The sequence below is a fragment of the Marmota flaviventris genome, chromosome 18 (assembly GCF_047511675.1).
Source record: "Marmota flaviventris isolate mMarFla1 chromosome 18, mMarFla1.hap1, whole genome shotgun sequence".
NCBI classification, from domain to species: Eukaryota; Metazoa; Chordata; class Mammalia; order Rodentia; family Sciuridae; genus Marmota; species Marmota flaviventris.
Window position 1 is genome coordinate 54,695,310 of NC_092515.1, and position 22,143 is coordinate 54,717,452.

The 22,143-nt window shown below is 44.8% G+C and overlaps 1 protein-coding gene across 4 annotated transcripts in view; it reads left to right on the plus strand.

Moving 5' to 3' along the window:
• Nucleotides 1-22,143, plus strand: part of Vat1l (vesicle amine transport 1 like) — a 144,433-nt gene that overhangs the window by 92,792 nt on the left and 29,498 nt on the right. Inside the window, exon 8 of one of the 4 annotated variants that reach the window (XM_027933227.2) lies at nucleotides 21,720-21,945. The exons of 2 other annotated variants lie outside the window; for them this stretch is intronic. In XM_027933227.2, coding sequence (XP_027789028.2) covers nucleotides 21,720-21,725 — 6 coding nt within the window. In that variant the 3' untranslated portion in view covers nucleotides 21,726-21,945. Of the gene's footprint in view, nucleotides 1-21,719; nucleotides 21,946-22,143 lie in introns of those variants that run through there. One more of the 4 variants, XM_027933228.2, reaches the window with a different exon arrangement.

Consider the following 22,143-nt stretch of genomic DNA (forward strand, 5'->3'; position numbering starts at 1 on the left):
TTTTCTTTATGTTCTACTCAGCAAAAAAAAAAAAAAAAAAAAAAGCAGAGGCCACGGATGAAGTGAGAAATGCATGATACTCTTCATTTCTCAGCAATTAACCTCACCTGTGCACAGAGAGGGACAATAGGGGATCAGGTTATTTATATCATTTGTCACATTTCCATCAAAACATGATATAATTATCTCAATAGATGCGAAGGCATTTGATGAAATTCAACAGCTATTTTTTATTCAGTCACTACATTTCTTATTCTTAACCTGATAAATGCTTTCAAAGGGCATTTTAAACCAAAATGCCAAATAAAATTGTATTCAGTGGAAAAGTTTAAGAACCCCCAACAAGCCACATAAGGGTGGCCCTTGCTGGAAAAGCCGGCCAAAAAAGAAGAAAAGCAGAAAATTAATAAATAATAAGGACATCAAAAGACAAAAATGCCATGCCTCATTCTCTTGCAATTTAATGCCTTTAAATGTGTGACATTTTGATTTTTGTTTTGTTTTGTTTTGTTTACAGTACTAGGGACCAAACCCAGGGTCTCATACATACTAGGCATGTGCTTTACCACTGAGCTGCTCCCCAGCCCAGTATCTGTTTGGTTGGCTGGGGTTTTTTTGGCGGGGGTGCGGGGTGGGGAGGCAGATACTGGGGATTCATCCCCAGGAGCTGTCAACCACTGAGCCACATCCCCAGCCCTATTTTGTGTTTTATTCAGAGAGAGGGTCTCACTGAGTTGCTTACCACTTCACAGTTGCTGAGGCTGGTTTTGAACTCACGATCCTCCTGCCTCAGCTTCCCAAGCCCCTGGGTTTACAGGCGTGTGCCACCGTGCCTGGCTAGCATCTCTGTTTTAAATAGACATCTCCTGAGTTTAGTTTCTGACTTGCCTGTTAGTAATGAGATTTTGGCAAGAAACTTACCCTCACTAGATTGTCGTCATCTGTAAAGCGTGAATGAAATCCAACAGGTCTATCAGAGAGCTCATAGGAAACCCATCTTCTCCCAGGCCGTTTGAGCTCTGTCTTTGATTTGCTCTTTGTTGCTTTATTTTCATTTGCAGTCCCAGGCTTAAAAATGCATTTGCTTCTTAAAATAATTTTGGAAATGTACTTGCAGTAAGTAGTTAGCATATATGATACAGTGTCTCTGAGCATGAGTTTCTGTGAGAGTGTAAATCAATATACGAAGCTCTTTTAATAGACACTATGAATAACAGTAGTTCTATTCTTTATTGGAGACCTATTATAAGCCAAACACTGGAGGAACTGGCATATACAAAGATAGAAACACACACCACACACAGGTCCACATGTCTCAGAGAAATTGGAGACAGCCAGTATATCTAGTCCTCACAATTCTGGTTCTTTGGCGGTCAGCTTGGGCATTTTATAGTTTAAAACATAATATCGCAATAGCAATTTACTTAAAGACTACTAGTATATAACAGAATAACTCTTTCCCCATCAAAAATACCCCACAGGTGTTTATTATATATATTTTTTTTTACCATGCCACTCTTTTATTCCTGATGTTATTGATTTACTCTCCTTTTTCATTAAAGGCACTAATGGTTTATCGATGTGGTTTATCTGTTCTGAGGTTTAATTCATTTATATTCTGCTTTGTTTTTTAATAGCTTTTAGTTTTAATGTTTATGGCTTATTGCTTGATTTCCTTCCTGCTCAGGCTGCCATAACAAAATACCCTGGACTGGGCGGCTTACACATTAGAAATGTATTTCCCCACTCATAAGGAGGCCACAAGTCCAAGATCAAGGTGGAGACTGATTTGATTCCTGGTGAGGGCTCTTTTTCTGGCTCTCTGAAGGGCTACCGTCTCACCTTGGCTTCCCATGGTAGGGAGAGAGAGTGACATCTCTGTTGTCTCCTCTTATAAGGACAGTAATACCAGTGTAAGGGCACCATCTTAGGACCTCATCACACCCTCAATTACCTCCTGAGGCCCCATCTCTAAATACCACCACTCTCAATGGGGATCGGAGCTTCAGCATATAGATTAGGAAGAAAACAATCATTCGATCTGTAACATTTCCCAAATTCCACAGGGAGAGACTTAGATCACTCTTCCTGTTCTTTCTACTTCATAAGAATTCAGGATAAAGAAATGTGATATAATCTGGGCAGCATATGGATTCCTTGGGTGATCCATTTCTTTTTTTTTTTTTAATTGAAGAAATTATTCTTTTTTAGTTCACATATGCCTGCACTTAACTTTCTTCATTCATTTGTAAACCAACTCGTCTTCCCTCAGCATCTGTCTTCTAAGCCTGGGGCAGGGCCTAAAGAGGCAGAAAATCAAAGCACCCTCCAGGAAAATGACAGTAAAGCAGAAATGTAAACAAATGATTAAAACACAGCATTGCAAACTCAATAAGGAGAGAGGCTCTTCAGAAAGACTAATGGCACATAACAGAATTTCAATTCTACGGGGTTGTAAAAGACCTTTTTAATTATCCCCTACCTACCAATGGGCTTCATCTGTATGCCTCTGGTTGGCAACTTGTAAGGACAATTAAAAACCTTAGGTGCTCCAAATCTGGAGATAATTTCCCTAGCACTAAAAAAGGAGAGAGGAAAAGACACTGTTAAATTTGTTAGTGCCACATGATTGACCTTAAAGTAGAAAAGAATTTAAGGCAAAAATCAAGAAAGAAGAAGTGACAGCTGAGGGGAGATGCCTGAAGTTATTCTTTTTGTCAAGAGTCTAACCTTACTTTTTTGTCCTTAAAAATTAGACAAGGAGTTTTCTTCAGCTGTTCCCAGGAGAAAGCCCTGAGCCAATATGGAGTCTCCCTGCAAACTCCCGCCGAGACCGATTCTGGGTCTAGGTCCACACAGGGAGTGGTCTTTTCCTGCTTCGGGTTTCCATTAGGCTGCCATTTTTCAGAGTCCTCTGGGTTCCTGTGATTCCCAGGTTGGCAGGCTTCCTGCATCATTATGCACGGTTTGCAGAACAAGGTACCATTTAGGTTTGTCATGTTGGTGGTTTGTCATGTTGGTGGTTTGTCATGTTGGTGGTGTGTCCCCCCCCCCCCCCCCCCCCCCGTGCTTTGCAAAATTTCCCAGCTCTCTTTAACTTTCATCACTCTGCTGGTGCTTCCTCTAAAGCATTTGCAAGCTTATCACAGGCCTGCAGGCTGGAGAAACATGCCTCATTAAAACAGGATCAGTTTCCACAGCTTCTCTCGACATTCCAAATATGTTATTGGATTTGGAAGATTTGGGCTTGTATTTACTATGGGTGTAATTGTTTTGCTTTTCCTTGTGTGTGCTGTCGGATCTCCCTGACCTTTGGATGGCCCTTGCTCACTTCAAGAACTCATTTTCCCACCGTCTACCCAACAATGACTCTTGAACAATGGACTCTTCCAAAAGGTGCTAGGGTGCTTTTCAAGTATTGTCTCGTTGGCTCATCCAAAGGTTATGACTACCTACTCTGTGCTGGAGGTTGGTTGTTCAGTAAAAGGGACAAAGCCCCGCTCTCTTCATGTCCAGAGTATGGAGGGAGAGAGTTTTGATACTTAAATCTATCAATTAATTATAGTTCAACATGATGAGTACTTTCAAAGAGCTCCCACAGGAGCAAAGCATGATGGGGTCTAGGAGAACTGGGCCAGGCTTCAAAGAGAAGGTCACACTTGGCCTGGTTCTCCAACATCGCCTACTTCCCGTTTATCACTGTGGTGCACTCCACAGTCAGACAGCCAGATGTCAACAGCTTCTGTTGGAGGATGTCTTGGCCTAGGATCCCCTCAAAACAGTCTGGGGTACAGGTGGTGCACAGGAATTTTTTGGAGAAATGATCCCAGAGAGAAAAAGTGAAGGAGAAGGAAATCCTTCAGAAAGAGAAGAAAGGATGAGCTGTCAAAGGCGGCTCCTGCTGAGTGAGTGGTGCTGGATCCCAGTCCCTGGGGAGCTGTACAGAAGGCATCAGGAAGCTCTTCCTCAGAAAGAGGGGGGCGTTGGTCATTGGCTGTCACTCCCCACTGGCCAAGGGTGGCCCCACCTCTTGTTTGCAGAGTGTCCATGCAACGTCAAAATATCCCATTCTCACATCAGACGAGCCTCCAAGGGAAGCAAAGGTGCAGACAGCTGCAGCCAAGAACTGTCGGTTCTCACCCACATGAAGTGGTCAAGTCTTTGTGCAATTAGCCCCAATAGCAGCAGCTGGAGTGTGAAGGGGGCCCAGAAGTCTTAAGGTAGTGTACAAGAGGTGCCCAGTATGGTGGAGTGAAGGGTCTTGAGTGAAATAAGATGTAGGGAGCTATAAAGATTATCACTCCTGAGAGGAGGTGCACATGGTGTACAGCGTTACCAACCGGCCCTGGCCTTTACCAACTTCCCTGGTGTAAATGCCCCACCATAGCATCCCTGAAGATGCAGAGCTGGAAGAGCTGCCCACAATGAGCTTACAGAGCAGGTGCCCCAGGTGCAAGTTCTCTGGCTAACAATATGATCTCTTGGATGGTGGATTCCATCAGGCATAGAGCTCACTTTCTCTAGTCTCTTGTGGACAAAACCCTGGTAATGTGCCTCCTTGGCCACCTGGTACAATATACCTGGTTATGTCTAATAACTAGAGAGGTCTATCTTAGAACATTCTAGAAGATTTATCGTGAGACTTAAAAAAAAAAAAAAAGCAATATCCAGGTAGAACCTTTCTCAGTATCTGCAGGCTTCAGGATTGCTCCAGGTCCATTTCTGCATAATTCTTTAGGTCTCTGTTTAGCTCTCATTTCTCCAACACCCACCCGCCAGTTCAAGTCCCTCCGTTTGTATTCCCAACACTTCCCACTGCCAACATGGAAGTTCATATTTCTCACCAAAAAAGCTTCCTAAAAGCAGGGGCACTCATCAAGTTCAGTTTTATATCCATACCACTTATTTTATTACAAGCTCAGGTGCCTGAAACCTCATACACATCCGCTCTCCTCCTCCCGTCTCCCTTGGAAGCTGTTCTGAGTGGTGCCAAGCACCATGTTTGCCTCTGAGCTGGACAGTTTAGGTCCTGTCAAAAGCAGACGCCCACGGCTATGATTTCCACTCTGGATGATTTTAGTGCCAGCTTAGGGAGAGCGGTCTGGAAGCACAGAGGAGCAACGGAGGATTGGAACAGCAGCTTCAACACAGCAATAGAAAAGCCATCACAGGCCTCTTGGTGACTAATCGTCAAGTGGAAAGCCTAGATCATAGGAGCTGCTGGCGTTCAGAAAGAGCCACCGCCACCTGCTAAACCCGCAGAAGGGCAGGCGGTCACTGGCTGACAGCTGTGGTCTTTCGAAGGCTTCAAACAGGAAGAGGAGAGTAGATTGAGCAAGCAGGGAAGGACAAAGACAAAGGGTGTTGACGACGGTGATCAGCACACATGGAACACTGACCGCATCCTGGACCCTGTCCCAAGCATTTATATGGACCATATTTCCTTCGATCCTCACAATAACCACAGGAATTAGGTGATATTATTTATCCCCATTGCACATGGAGGTTCATATTTCTCACCCCCCCCCAAAAAAAAAAAATTGGGTGTGTGCAGAGAAGTGCTGTAACTTGACCAAAGTCACACAGTAAGATATAAAAGAAAATATTTAAACAATTGTTTAAAAATTAGGTGGTGATGGTTCTTTCTCAAGAAATTCTACACTCCTAAACCTTACCTCCTTCTGCTCCTTGCTTCTCTGCAGTAAGGAGGTAAAGATTTCTTGAGCTGCTCAGTGCTGAGCACTCTGCATGGATTCTCGGACAGTTCACCACGACCAATTCAACTGGTTGGTAAGGAGGTAAGGTAAGGAGTAAGGAGGCACAGAGAGGTTGAGTGGCTTGTCCAGGATCACACATCTGCTCCAAGGAGGAGTCAGGAATTGAACCCACACTACTGAGATTCTGAATATCTCCAGGCCTGCAGTTCCTCTGCCCTTCAACCCAGTTCAGCCTCCCCTGACTCCCTGCTGAGAGCAGCTGCTATGGGGACATTACACACTGCATTGGTTACCCCCAACCATGGCTGGAAGAAAACATGGTCAGTGAGAAGCAGGCCAGGCGTCGCCCAAGACAGTGCTGGGCATCAGATCAGAAGGCCAAGTTTGAGATCCTACTCAGAAACCAAATCAGTATATGAAGAATGCTGCAGATTTCGGAATGGAGTATAGATGAGGCAAAAACCTAGGACCATGTCTTTGACCCTCATGAGGATGCCAAGGCTCCCCATCTGCAGAGAGGCCACTCTTCAGCCATGAAGTTGACTGAGGAAGTATCTGAAGGCTGCATTATTTTCTGCAGCTCTTTGGTCATTTGCCCTTTTGAAAACTCAAGCCACTCACTCACACAGTAAGCACTGAGACAGCTGTTACTGCAGCCCAGACCCACAGTGGACATTGGATTACAAAACAGAGTCTGCTGTGTGCTGGAGCTGGCTCAGGCCGCTCATAAGAGCCGATTGTAAAGTATTCATAAACTTTGTGAGCCAGTCATTCAGCCAAGCTATTAAAGCATATAAACTTATTAAGTTTTTTTTTTTTTTTAACTCAAAGGTGATTAGTCTTTAAAACTCATCACTTTCAATTATTTACCACATTTGGCCATCTGTGCCCCTGAGGTCATTTGCATGCTGCATGTTCAGTGACCATACTGGGCAGCCTGAATCAGCCTGGGCAAGTGTATTTGGCAAATACCATGGACATGGCAAATAGGACAATCAGGGCGTGGTTTATTAGTTTGTTGATTGTCTAATACTCTTAAAGTAAATAGAGAAAACATGAATAATGAAAATTAAACCTTCAAATCCGTCCCATCTAGTGCTGACACTGAAAGTGGCCATTGTTGGCAGAGAACATGTTTGAGGATGAGAGATGGTTTCACCATTAATTGTATAATTAAACCTGTAAGGTTTAATTATACAAGTTTCTAGGGTAATTAGATTGGGATGTGACTCCATTTGTCAATGATTGAATGGTACCCATAAGTTGGCTGTAGATCAAAAGGTTTGGCAGAAATCAACAAGTCTTCTCTGAGAATAAATAATCTATGCAGACTCAAAAATAAAAATGTTGTATATCATCATTGTAAGCTGTACACCACACAATCTCTGTCAGTAAAATTTATCAGCAGCTTACATATGTACATTTATGGGTCAGAGAGTCAGTTGTGAAATATTCACTAGCCCAACACTGGCTGTGACCATGATGCTGATCCACAGAGGCTTAGAACCCATTCAGGGGAAATAGATGGCACAGATGAAAGAAGAATTAAGGGACTGGCAGTGTATGACATTGTTTAATGTGGGGTAAATGTCCTGAAAGTCCTGGTGAGTGGGTCCATGTAGGACTCAGCAGGGAAGACCTCAGAGAAGAGCTGGATTTTAGCAGAACACTAAAGGAAGACCAGATCAGGTGTAGAACTTGGGTAAAAGTCGCAGAGGTAAAGGTCCAGGGACAGAGACCATGTTGCTGACATTCCCTCGCTGAGTAAATTGTGAGACCAAGCCTCTAGGAATGCGTGAGCCGGCGGGGCAGTGAGGTTGGAAAGAAGACATGGGGCTAGAAGGAGGATCTCACAGACCAGAAGCAAACTCCGTGACAGGAATTCAAGTGCAAGATGCGTGTTTGGGGCTCTCGAACACTGTGGGAGGGATGGGAGTGTTGACAGGAAGGGGACCTTGTCAAGCTGGCTTCTGTGGGCAACTGGAGGTGGGTCCCATTGGGCCCTGTGAGAGGCAGCACAGAACTACCTCAGTCATCCTCACTGAGGACAGAGAACTAGAAGGTGAACTCCCAATAGGGGTTGGCTGGTGGCTGTTCCCAGGTGAGGATCTCTAGTGCCCTGGCCCTCTAGCCTGCAAAAGAAAACCCTCAGACTAAGAAATGGCAGCTGTGCTGACAGGCCAAGGGCATGGTATGATAACATCTGCTGTCCCCAGAGGTCAGTTGTGGGTTAAGTGCATTCAATGGTCCTTAAGCCCAGAAGTACCCTTGGAAATTCTGCTCCCCAAGAACCCTATGATCAGATTCCTGGCACAGCAGGAAGGGCAAGGGGCTTGGGTTCAGGAGGTCAAAGTTCAAGTCCTCCTGCCACTTAACCCCTGCATAACAAGGAAGCCCATAAGACCTGTGCCTCCCCTTCTATAAAATCAGAATATTACAACTCTCTGCATAGGGTTGTTCTGAGCTTCCAGAACATATGTGAAAGTGTTTCCTAAATGAGGATTTTGTTATTTTAATTACATGTTGAAATGTCAACAAAGAAGAACGAGGCTTTCAAAAGAATGTACAGTGACGTTGGTCTGGTTTTTTTCATCTGCTGCTCAAGAATCCTTCCTATGCCATCTTGGGTTTTGCTCTTTCTGAAAGCAGGCACAGCTTCAAAGCAACCTCTGTCCTTTTCCCACTTTGTTGTTGGCATCCTGTGCAAAGAGTGCCCTCCCCTCTGATGAGTGGTGACTGCACCCACAGTGATATTCGTCATTTTTCACAGTCAGCCACGCTGCGCGAAAGCCCTCGCAGGCTTTGCTTTGATAAAAAATCATCTTTGTGTATTACACAGAGAATCAAAGTTTATTATTCACCCACCAGCACTTGAAGGATTTAGATAAGAGATATTGTGCAGCCATTTGTCTCCTTGGCCTGATGGAGACTCTGAAATGTAACCGAGATTTGCTAGTCCTCCTGGAAGACTCATTATTTAAGGACCAGTTTGGAAGGATGCGAGAGGGGAAGGGGGAGGTATTAAAGGAAATCTAAACTCATCTTCAGAGTTAGGAGTAAGATGAGAGGCAAGTGGGAACAGAGGGGAGAAAAACTGGAAGAGAAGAAAGATGCTGCTACTGTGTGGAAAGACATTTTATCTGTGCTTTATAATGTCTGTGATATTACCTTCTATTAAAGCATTACCTTTAATCACATCACCTTTAATACTGGGAAATAGAAATGGCTAAAGAGACCCAGGTCCCGCTTCAAATTTAACAGGCATAATTAAATTCATCCTCATACAGTCCCAAAGATCCCTGTTCAACTTCAGATCAGTGTAATTAAGAAGGCGCTTCTCAATCCTGCTGAGAACTAACCAACGTTTTTGTTATGTTTTGATCTGTTTCTAGCCTCCACTAAAGCTAGAGATAAGAAAACGGAGGGTCAAAAAATTACAGGGTAGAGCAGAGATTTGTGTTCTGTTTAGTCTAGGGACCTTCCATCAAGCCATCTAACCTTTCTGGTCAAAGTGAATCTCTCAGAAAGTAGGAGAGATTATCATCAAATTATACTAAAGACTAGTGAAGCAGGTAGATGATTTGTTCTCCCTTTGATAAGGAGATATATGGGTTGGAATGCTTCTGAATACCCAGACTTCCTTGGTCTCTGTGCTTGGGGGAGTCCCAGGGATAGGAATCAGTTGAAGCCAGATACAGAAGTTCTGATGGGGCTGCTCCTTCCTATCACTTTAGGAAACTGTCAATTACTTGGCACCCAACTAGGCAGGGAAATAGGAAAATAAAGAACAAGAGACATAATCCTGACTCTTCTCCATGGAAGACACACTTTGAAGAATTTTGTGTCCAATAAGTATGTGGATGGGAGAGCTCTGGGGACACCAAGCAAAAGCATTAAGAAACTAAGTGCTAATTGGCTCAGGAAACAAGCAGGTTTCTTCATGTCGCACACCACATCAGCTGGCCTGTGTGCTCATTATCCAACAGTGTCTCAGTCCAGGAAAAGGTGAACTCCAGGGAGCCCACTAAGCTAAGCACTGACTCAGACATGGGGTAAGGTTATTCTCACTACCTTCCAATTAAGGGCACTACCCTCCACCCGGAAACCAAGGCTGGAATCTCTCCTTCTCTGCAGACACACATTCAAATGCAGGTCCTGTTCAGTCCCTCCCTCTCTTAAATCTTGTCCTCTCCTCTCATCCCCAGACATTGCTGTTATTCCACCCCCCTTCCCTCTGTTAGACAAATGGCCAACGAGGGAGTCTTTCTGTCACCTGTCCTGTCCCTGCTCTCATTGTCTCACCGTGACCAACTCCTGGATGTCAGGTCCCAGGGCCTGTGGGAGAGTCAGTGCTTCCCAGGGTGCACCGCGCTGACCGGTGCTATAGGACGATGGAAAGCCTCCTTTGCCAATTATTCTCAGCATTCAGCTCTATCCCTGAAGATACGGGTTTAAAGGGGGAAGGAGAGGCCTGGGCCCTCCCAAGCTGATCAGACAGAATTCTTACTACACCTGTTTTTCTCTTCCTTCCAACCCTGAGCTCATGGACACAGGAACCTTCCCTTATTTATCCCAGGGTTTGGAATGCTGCACAAAATGGGCTCCCAGTTACTGTCTATTCTCCCGCGAGCTTAACATGGCTATTGGTTAAAATCAAGTTGCTCAGGAGGCAGGAAACATCCATCATTCCTCAGTATGGAATTTCTTGTTTATTCAAGAGATCCTTGGCTAGGTTCACAATCCTAAGGCATCCATCTTTTCTCTCCTAGTAGAGGTTGTGCCAGGGGGAAAGGGAAGGACATTGAAACTAATTAGTTATTAATGAAAGACTAAAAGTCCCTCTGGAGTTTTAAGGCAGGTGTGTGTATCTGTGATTGCACACACGCATGTGTTGTGATGTTTTGCCTGAAACGTGGCAGAGAACAGAAAGCCCCTGTGCTTCCTGATTTGCAAAGCACGACAGGCCCTTCAGTGATGGGTGTTGTACCTAGCAGGGATGCTGTTTTGATTGGAAAGGGGACCAGGCTGATGAGTTGAAACAAAGCATCCTCCAATTATCAGAAACAGAGGCTGGGGCTGGAATGGGAAGTGTTGGCAACAGTCTTGCCAGACAGCCTACTTAAGATTAATGAGAGGCGGAGTCTGGAACTGCAGAGCTCCCTCCCCATGCTCAGGGCTGGCGGGGGCTGGCAGGATGAGCCAGGTAGGGTGCTTGCCGGAATGTGAGTTGCTTCTCGGATCCCAGTTTTTGCAAGCCATGGCTCTCAGGTAGCATAAACTTTTGTGAATTGGTTACATGAGATCGAGGAAAGGGGCTGTGACAGAGGAAGAATTTACACACTATAGGTCACTTTTTAAATCTCCTCCCCTGGGGTGGGCTGAGCAAGAGTTAAGAAAGTGAGAATTCAAAAAGCAGGAGACATGGCACTAAGAAATCAGGCATGCCTTATCCAGATACCGCCAGGAACCTCTGTTGGGACGGCACTGAGCTGTCCAAACCTGCGCTTGGTCAAGCAAGGCCTCATTGGGTTCCTAGGAACTTTTGCTTTTCACAAATGCTAGCCTCTGCAAGCCCTGGCTGTTCCTAATCTGAGCTGGGGTTCAAAATGTGGAGAGAACTGCAGAGGTGATAGTCCGTAGCCTAGGAAAACAGGTAGAAGAAGTGGAGGAGACCTTCAAAGTGCTATCGTGGGGACTCCAAGATACAGCCACCATTGGTAGTGGTGAGCCTGAAAATATGTGTACACATAATGCCTCTGTATGTACATATGTACATAAGTGTATGAGAGCATAATGTGAATATATGTACATGGAGTGTGCATGCATACACACATACATGCAGTGAATTCATCAGATGTGAGCACAGGTATCCATTGCTCTAGGTCAGAGGTGACAATCAGTTTTATCTCATGTCAATTTCAGCAGGCTGACAGTGGCTATCTGTGTTAGGGAAGATTCTGAGGTTGAATCTTAGAGGTAAGAAGGGTTCTGACTGATGAGCAATAGTATCAGGAGATTCAGTGGGGAAGCAAGCCTGGCTTCCCACTCTTTCCTAGTGGAGCAAGTCGGAGCCCAAGAACGCTATAAATCAAGATAGTATTGCTCCAGCTCCTCACAGAACTACTTTTAGTGAGCAGCGTGTGGATGCTTCCCTATCTTGCACCAAAACAAAACAAAAAAACAAATTACAATGACAAGAATCTCCTGCCTCTCTCACAGAGTTTGAAAACGTGCTCTAGTGCAGAGCTTCCCCTTATGAGGACCAGGGAGGAAATGCATTCAGTGGGGAGAGAACCATTCTTTCTTGAGAAACTGGCTTGCTCTGGTCTTGGGAGGAGCACTAGTCCTGCAGTGCACTCTGCTCTCCTTTGCACTGGTCGTGGGGGCCAGATGTGGACTCGCTGGAAATAGACACAGGCTCCTTTGTATGGGTCTACCTGCCCGTTACTTAGTTTCCAACCTCTATTAAGAGTTCCTCTTTGTTCTCATTTGACTACTTCATTTGAGACTTTCAAACATTTGTGTTTTTATAGGTCACCTTAAATCCTACTTGAAGAAGTAGGCATGGTGGCACACACAGCTACTTGGGAGGTTGAGGCAAGAGTATTGCAAGTTCAAGGCCAGCCTGGGCAACTTAGCAAGACCCTGTCCCAAAATAAAAAGAGCTGGGGGTATATCTTAGAGTACAGAGTCCCTGTGTTCAGTCCCCAGTATCAAAAACTATAGAGTTATATATATACACACACACATATATATTATACACACACTATATATGTGTATATATACACACACACTATGTAGTGTGTATATATATATATAGTATATGGTATAATATACTAGTATTATATATATAGTGTGTGCATATAGAGAGAGTGTGTATATAATTTTTATATACACATCCAGCTCAAGTAAATAATTACCAGGAAATTGTGTATATTTTTCAGATTAGCCCATTTTGAGACAAGTTGTTACTTTCCATGTGGAATACATGTTAGATAAATGAAGGGCTTTCCCCGAGTGCTTATATGTTCATGTGTGAGTGCACACGTGTGTCTTGGTGTACATATATGCCTGTGGCTCTTATTAGGTCTTGGAGTTCAAAGGCTGTAGGTTCAAGCTGAGCTACTCAGAGCCACAGAATTACAGTAATTACCCAGGCCAGGTCCATCAAGACAGCAGAGCTGGACACGTTTCAATTGAACTCACCCAGGAGCCCAGGCCACTGTGGAAATGTGCTGCTTATTAATGGCTACAGGAGGGCATTCTTCTCCTGCCTCAGCCACAGAATGAGAGATTAATTCTTTGTGATGAAAAGACAGGCAGGTGCTGGCAGCTTGTCACAGCTGGGAACATGAGGAGGAGAGGGGAGATGCGGCAGGTGACAGAAAGGACGTCATTTTGTGGCAGAGAAGCAGCCTTGAGAATAGGGCATGGGGAAAGGGAGTGTTAAAGGCGATGACACTCTTATGAGGTGCCAGTCCCTGAGCTGCGTGCTGCTGAGAAATGCTCACACAGCTTGCGGCCCCAAAACCCCTCCCACTGTGGATGAAGAAACCGAGTGCAGTGGGGCGAGTCCCCTTCCCACAAGTTAGGCCCAGCTTCGTTTGGCCTCCTAGCCTATGTGATTGTCACCAAAAGTGTCCCTTGCAGTGCGTGGCCTGTGAACACATTGAGCTGGAGTTCCTGGGGAGCTTTATAATGCAGAGTCCAGGGCTTCAACCCAGATGCACTAATTCTCACTCTTGGTTGATTTCTGCGTGTGCTAAATCCTGAGAACCATGGCACATATGTGGTGGCCTCCCAAAGCCAGCAGTTCCTGGCCACCGTGGAGGGGTTTGGAAAGTTCTCCCACCCATACTGCTTCCCACAACGGCAGGACCTAGATTCTGCAAGATCTCCTGGACCTCAGCTTCCATAGGGCAGTTCTGGGGAGAGGGGCAACCGGGTGCTCATCTGCAGCACTAACAGGAGCCCAAGCCCATGTGGAGAGCCAACAGCAGCATAACCTCAGATCCCAAAATCCTTGTCCCATGGAGGGTTGATTCTAACAAACCAAGCAAGCCGCCTCCCTTGCCCGGCCTGTTCTGCTCCCATTTGGGCTTTCAAAGAATCAATGTCTTTTCAAAGGACATCTCCCAAGGCCCCTTCTTGCTCAGAGTTTCTACCCAGGAAAATGTTTGTAGAAGCTGCATGTACCAAAGTGCAAACAATCTGCTTTTACTGAGGGGAAAAAAATGTGGATTCCATGAGCACTGCCCCAGGCCGGCTAAAGAGCTGAGTAGCCCACCCACTGCCCACCAGAGAACCCGTTTGTCAAGCTGGCCTTCTCCTCTGCCTGGAGGAGTCCCTCAGGGTTTGGGGCCTGCCTTACCACCCTCTCTTCCCCTAGTACAGGTAAGGAAATCTGTTTATGCAGCTCTGAAGCTAGACACTCCAGAGTGGGATCTCCACTGCCTCTTACCAGCTGTGGGATGTTGAGCAGCTGACTCAACCTCTCTGAACCCCATTGTCTCCATCTGAACATAAGACAGGTGAGATGGCAGCGAGGGTTCCCCTGGCCTTGGAGACGCCCCCTAGTCAATCCTGCAGTCTGCAGAAATCTGAAACCCTTCCTTCAGTTGTCCCCTTTTCCTGGGGCTCATGATCTTGTGGTCTTCCTGGTAGCTGTGGACAGGGTCTCTGGTTCACCCAGGATGACCCTAGCTTCAAGCTTATAGCACCTTCACTGTGTCCCATAAGATGCCCCCCACCCCCAAAAAAAATCCTAGAAGGTGAGGATAGATCAACTTTGTTTAAGCTTCCATCTGCTTCCCCTTCTTTCCATATGCCCTCAACCCAGCCTCCAGAACCTTCCGCCTCATTCCCTTCTATCCAGCAACTCCATCCTTTCCTTACAACCTGGTGACAGCAGACACCTAATCCCTGGGCAGGGAGAGAGCCAGATGTCCCTTTCCAAACAATGCTTTTCAAACATACATCCCTCTCCATATGAGAGACTCAGACATATAAACCTGTGTGATCCGTGTGGGCCTCTCAAAGGCACTTGTGAAGACGGTGTTGCTGGCAATCTAACTCATAGCAGGCTCAAAGTCAGAGGCTGATGGGCCTTCCCTACCACCAACCCATGATTATTGCCAGGAAAGACCAGAGTGAGGCCAGCAAGGACCCAGGTGCACAATTGAAGAAGGTGCTCATTGTGAAGTTCACACAGCCGTGAGAGCAGCACTTCCTTGAATCTTGCCCCCCTGTCTGCCTCTCACCTTACCAGTCCTGGCACTGGTTATAGGATTGACTGCTCCTCCCAAGATCTGAATCTGAATTGGATCCACCTAATCCAGGCTAATAATCCCCCTTAATGGGAAGGAATGTTCAAGGGATTAAAGGCATCCATTAAGTGCTGCTTCTCTCTGCCCAGAGTCAGTGTAAGAAAAAGGGACCCTTTCAGCCTCCCAGGTCCACGTGTTTTCCCTGCTTCTCTTAATGAAATGAACTCAGCAGGAGAGAGACTAACCCAGAACCATTTCTCACAGCCTCCCTGTCTGAAATCAATTATGCTTTTCCCTGGCCCCGAGGATGACGTCAAGTCTAGAGGCGAGGCAGAAGGAGATTGAAAGAGTAACATGGATTGCAGACCTGCCGAGTTGTTGCTGGGTCACAGGATGGGGCTTTTTGAGAAATCTTTAAAAACAACATAAAAAGCCAAAAGCATCATCTTTCTTTAATTCCACCCTCTTCTTGTTCTGAAAGTCCTTGACCATGAAATTGACTAGATCCTTTGATGATCAATGGCACGTGTTCATTTGATCTTTCTTGCCCATGACCCACCATTTAAAAATAAGGGGGGGGAAAGAATACTCAAAGATATGCTGGTTGATCGAGCACATGAAAATGTAGCCAGATTTTCCAAAAAAAAATGATTTCAGCGTAAAAAATGAGGTCACCTTCCCAGCCCCACCCATTCCCAAGGATTCTTCCAGAAGCACATCCTCCCTAACCAGACCTCTGACGAAGCTTTGTTTGCCACCCAGGTACAGCCACATCCTGTTCCTTTGCAGGCTCCGTGTGGGGACACACTCTCTCCACGTGTGTCCTGGAAAGGGACTTGTGTTTAAAGAAATCATTATGACCAAAGAAATCAGATTTGAAAGCAACCCTCTTTTAAAAATGACATGTTTCATGTTACTCACCAAAATCAGTGATAAGGATAATTGTGTAAAATACCATAAATCAATTGAAGAGTCAGGAAAGCAAGAAATGTTTTTGCAAATGAGTGTCACAGGCATCTAGATGGCTGTGATAGGACGCTCTGTTATTTTTATGCCGCGTGATACTGACGTACTTTGAATGCTCTTCATGTGCGCTCTGCGTTCGGGATGAATGGAACGTGACATCTTTCTTTGTCTCCAGAAATTCCTCTCTTTCTCCTTCAGTAATTAGACTCTTGACTCAGTGCTGCTCGAACAATGAGGTCCTCTCTTCCAGGCAGGGATCATCGTGAGGGAAAGATCTGCAATATTTTTCAGCACCGGTGGGAACAGGAGTTTCCCCAGCTCTCTGTACGTGTGTTTTAAAGTACATACATTTGTACAATTCCCTAAGGAGCTTCAAGACATGCCGAGCGGCCTCCAGTGTTTAATACTTCATATGAGAAGTCTTCGTGGCAATGCTCGGCTCCAGCAAATCACGATGTGTTCCAGAGAACATTTAAAATACAGAACTCAATTTCAAGTAGAAGAAAAGAGCCCCATTTCCCCCTAAATAGTCAACATTTCTCAAACTGCTGACATTTTCTAAATGGAGACAGAAGGAGATAAGAAGTCAGATGGGGACTCTTAGTAGGAGAGACCCCTCACAGACAGAAACAAAAGCTGCCCTTGCTCCATGCTTTACTATTCATGAGATGCTAGGAGAAGAAAAGATAATCGTCCCCATTTTATAACGAAGGAAGAGTATGCAAATGGTCTGAGACCACCCCACTGGTAAATGGCAGACTGGCATTTGCAGGCAGGACAGTGATTCTAAAACTATGCAACAAAACAGTCTCCGTCAGATGATGGATCTTGCTGCTTTCTGCATGCCTTTTCAGAAAAGGTGCCTTATTTCCAAATGAACCTCCCACTCCTGCCGTAGCCCAAATTCCTTATCCTCCTTGGAATGAATGCCCACTCCCCACCAGTCCATATTCTTCATCATTCTTGAAATGAGCCAAATTCCGTGTCCAGCCATGTTGCCAATCTTCTCTGACCATGCACAGCCTCAGTGACAGCCATTAGGTTTTCACATTGTCATCACTACCAGCGTTCTTTGGGGGTCATTGCTCAGCTTTTTCCCACACAGTGGGAAAAAGTGGCCCCCTCTTTTTATCCATCTGTTGGGCCTCTCACCATACTATGGAAGGCCAAGAGTTTGCTCTGACCCTGATCTTTTGATCTCTATTGTAATAGATGAGATGGGCTCTCAGGAAGGTGACATACAGACGACACCTTGCTGAATCAAATTCAGTAACATGCCCCCAAACCTGATCCAACATTCAAGGCGGGCTCAGGAGTCTTGCCTCACTTACATCTCAGGATGAATTTCTAGCACTCAGTAAAGCCCTCTGAAATCATGGATTGCCCTTCAGTGCTTGGACACTTCGGATCCCAGGGTGTTGAAACCTTGATTGGTGGAGAAAATCCTTTGTTCTTGCTCCCAGGACACAAGCATCTCCTCTTGGCTACCCCAATATTGCAGAGTTGTCCAAGGGGCATGCAGATGGGTACTCCTTTTCTCTATCCTTCCCAGAGTATCTGTCCTTCTAGAAGAAGCAGGTGAGGAAAGGTGTCTTCTAACACTGTATTCTCCCTGGCTTGACCCTGACTCAATCCAGCATATAATAGTCAACATAATCTATTGAGTGCCTATGATGTACTAGGCACTGTAATAAGAATCTTAATTCCAAATTTCCTTTAAACATCAGACTTCTAGATGATAACAGCATCATACCCATTTTACAGGTGAGGTGACAGAGATCACATGCTCGGGAGCACACAGCCAATCAGTGGTAGAGCTGCAGTTTAAATCCAGGTCATTCTACTCCAGGGCCAATGGCTTCATCCTTCCATTGCATTGCCTCATACTCACACTGGTTATGAGCAACCAATAAGGTGAGCGTCAATAACATGGGTAGGTGAGCGTTAGGCAGCTTAGCGTATCCACAGGATGACAGAATGTCAGAGTTGAAAGGTTCTGGGCTGTAGGTATTTCAATCACTCATTTTCTTATAAGGAATCTGAGACCCAGAGAGGAGAACTAACTCAGCCAAGATCAGAGATTTTGACCCCTAGGAAACAAACAGCAGCAGCTTGCAGAAAGTTAACTTTTACATCAGATTTTCCAATGTGCATTCCTCAGAAAAGTGAGGCTAGCAAGACATTAAAAAATACTTCAGGGAAGGAGAGAGGAGGGTTTAGGGGTCAAATTATACATTTGCTGATGTGTAAAGTGCATCAGTTATGTGAGTCATAACCCAGTTTTATAAAGAAATTGCATGCAAGAAAGTACCTTTCATCATACTTTTTAAAAAGTGATTTTATGGAGGCAAATAATTTATTCATGCAAATGGAGAATGCTGTACACTGGTATCCTAGCAGGAAATCATAGTGCTTGGTTCTCAGATAATGCAAACCCCCGAAGGGATATGAAAATCACAAAGCTAAAAGAAATATATTGGTTTTAGTGACTGCTTCTAGCACATGGTAGAGTTAGTAGTAATACGTTTAGGTTCCCTATTAAGGGAAGAACCCAAAGTCCACACCTAAATAACTATGGACTTTCAACTTCTGACCTAATGTGAAAAATGGATATCATTACTGGGACCGTTTGGGATTGTCTTTTCCACCTAGTTGGCCAAGGGGGGGTCATTGTATATTATCATTTCTTGGGTTTTTATTCATCCATTCATACCTGGGCATTTAGTGCAGTGTTTATATTTTTGTGGGATTTTTTTATTTTTTGCATGGTAGGAAGGAGGAGGTAGGGAATATTAACCATAAGGCTTGAAATACAAAGTTTAAAGGAACACTAGATAATACTAGTCAAACATGTTTCTTTCCTGAAGAGTTCATGTTGACAGAATGTATAGCATTTTTCTATTTATTTGACTATGAAGACTCATTTCTGGGTAGTATCTCACTGAATAAAATGTCATGTGGCACTCATGTCCCATGGGCAATGTTTGGAAAGTTGACTTCTTGGCAAACTTATAACTCTGTCTCTGCCATCAGATTGTCAAATGCTAGCAATTCAATAATTCACATTTCCAAGAAGAGAAGTCCACCATTTGGAACCCCAGGTTCTGCTTCTGAGGGTGCCTGAGGAAGGAATGGGGCCTCCCACCAAGAAAGCAGTCCCTGAAGTGTGGCATCCATTATTTATGCTGTCCCAGAACCCCTGAGTTTCCCCATCTCTCGGCTCTGCCCACAAACCTGCATTCCTGCTCACCCCCAGGGATTCCCAGAAATCCAAAGGGAAAATACAAAAGGGGGTCTTTGTTCACCAGCAGTGCTGAGCCAGCTCCCAGGAGAAGGAGCACCATGACTCAGTGTGTTAGAACTCGACACAAATGGGACAGTGTTGTGTGGTTCCAGTTGTGGGAATAGTGTCCCACACAGATCTCACTGGCTCAGGCTGGTCACCTGGCCCCACCTAACTGCAGGGAGCCTGGGAGGTGGAGTCTTCCTAAGCCAAGTTCCCGAGTTAGCAATGTCAGTGACCAAGAGAAGAAAGGGAGATTAATGTGACAGAACACTTCAACTCTCACACCTTGGAGTTTCCCTGATCTGCCTATAGTAAACCCGAACACATCCGAGTTCCCCATTTTCAATTGACAAACTGTTGCTTTGAATGGTTAAATAACTTGCCCAAGGTTCCTTGAGCTAACAATGACAAAGCTAGACCCAAACCCATACCTGCCTGATGTACCTTTTGGGCTATTCTGAGGACTGATGATGTCAGAAATTGACTCATTCAGGCAGATACTTATTAAACACCTACAGGTGCCATTTGCTATTTAGGATGTGGAGGAATTGGTATTAGGTGCCATTTGCTATTTAGGATGTGGAGGAATTGGTAGACGCTGCCCTTGTCAAACTTATATTTGCATTGGGATAAGTAGGAAAATCGCCAAATAATATCACTTAATGTCAAGTGCTAAGACAAAATAAAATGGGCTAGAGAATGAGATGAGGGGGATGGAGAGGGCAGATATTCCAGATAGGGGAGTCAAGGAAAGCCTGATTCATGGACAGGAAGCTGAAGGAAGCAGCAGCAGACTTCAGCCAAGCTGGATGAGGGGTCAGCAAGTGTGAGGTGGCTGCTTTGGGGAAATAAATGAGGTGAAGTCAGAGAAGTGGGCAGAGGGTGCGTGGCATGGGGAGAGGGTACAGTGAGGAACCTGAGAGTTTTCTGACCATGATGGGAAGGACCCTTGGAGTCCTTGAGCAATGAGTTGACATAGACTGGTTTTCTTGTTTTCAAAGGTCACTCTGATTCCTTTGTGTAAAATAGAGTGTTCTGGAAAGGGGGGAATAAGAGTAGAAGCAGGGAGAATAACTAGGAGGTTTCTGAAGTCATGCAGGCACAAGATGTCGGCAGTGTACAACCATGGTCAAAGAGAAGGTGAGAAGTGGGCGAATTCAGGCTGTCCTCTTGATGTTGAGCTGCCAGATCTGATGGTAGACTGGAAGCAAAGATAGAGGAGAAGAAGAAAATCAAGAAAAACTCTTGATTTGGGGCCTGAAGTAAACAGGTGAATAATGGCTATGGTAGACAGATTGATGGTTTCCAAACATATCTGTCTTTAAATCCTAAGCACCTGTGACTATGTTAGCTTACGTGACAACAAGGGTTTTTCAGATGGGATGAAGTCACAGATCTTGAGATAGTGACCTGATCCTGAATTATCCAGGAGTGTCCAAAGGAATTAGATGGATCCCTGAGAGAGTTTGGAAGCATGAGGCCAGAGTTTGAGTAAAAATTTGGAGATGCTGCTGACTTTGAAGATGAAGGAAGAGACCAAGAGCCTCAGGCAGAATTCAAGGAAATAGATTCTCTTCTAGAGCATCCAGGAGAAAAAGAGCCTGGCTGAAACCTTGATTTTAGGCTGGTAAGAGCCACTTTGGATTCTGACCTCTAGAACTGTAAGATAATAAATTCATAGTGGTGTAAGCCACTAAGTTTATGGCACTTTGTTATAGCAGCAATAGGAAACTAATACAGTGGCATGTAAAATATTACACCATGACCATCCTGGAAAACTAGATATTAAAGCAGAGAAGGAGACAGAATAGATTTATTGTTCAACCTTAAAATGGAAAAGCACCTAATTATTTCATTGACAAGTAGGAGGTGTCAATTTATGCCTAGGTCCTGCACTGAAGGATGGAAGGAGATGAGTAAGATGTGGGCCAGGTCCACGGTGGATAACCTTGTAGGCTAAGGAACAATTTCATGACAGCTTAATGGACCTGCCTCCCCTGTCAGTGGAAAGAGAAAGGCATAGTGGCTCCCAGGCCTTCGGGGGGCCCCTGGAATGTTTCACCAAGCGGTCTTTCCTCCCTCCCTCTCTCTTTTTTTGCCTCAACCAATGCCATTTGTTCCACTTGGTTCTGATTCCACTTGTTTTTTTCTGAAACCAGCAAAATCATCCACAGTATATGGCATCTGAAAAAATAGCAAAACATCCATTCAAGGAGTGGAATTTCTATTTCTTTATTTTATGAGATGGCTCTTTATCTGATCTGACATAATTCTAAAGTGATAATTGAGATTTTTATGAAGTGCAGTTAAGAAATGTCATTATTGTTTATTATGGATAATGAAATAAACTGGCAGTGCAGGTAATAGATTTTTCTGCAGAATTGGGAAGTTAGAAGTGAGCAGCCTCTTTGGGACACCAAGGGTTTTTAACACATTGTGATAAGCAGGAGCTTATAACCAATAATTCTTTTACTCTCTATCCAGCAGTGATTACGGAAGAATGTATACTTATCCCAAATCTCTGAGAGAAAGATGCAGAGAGATGGGGAGAGAATGAAGATGAGAAAGAAAAGTCAGAACCGTGGGAAAGGGTTCAGACATGGAATGTGGTACACAGCCATCGCTCAGGAGTATCAGTACCAGCAGTGATGTTACACTGGCCAGAATTACAGGCCCATCTATGGCATAAACTATCTGTCCTCCAACCACACTTTACCTGCCTACAGTTACTACCCCAAAACCCACTCAAATGATTAATCCATCAAATGGATTAATCCACTGATTAGGTTATAGCACTCATAATCTAATCGCTTCACTCCTGAACATTCTTGCATTGTCTCTCACATGAGCTTTGGGGGGACCACCTCACATTCAAACCATAACAGATGCCCAGGGTTACATGAAAACA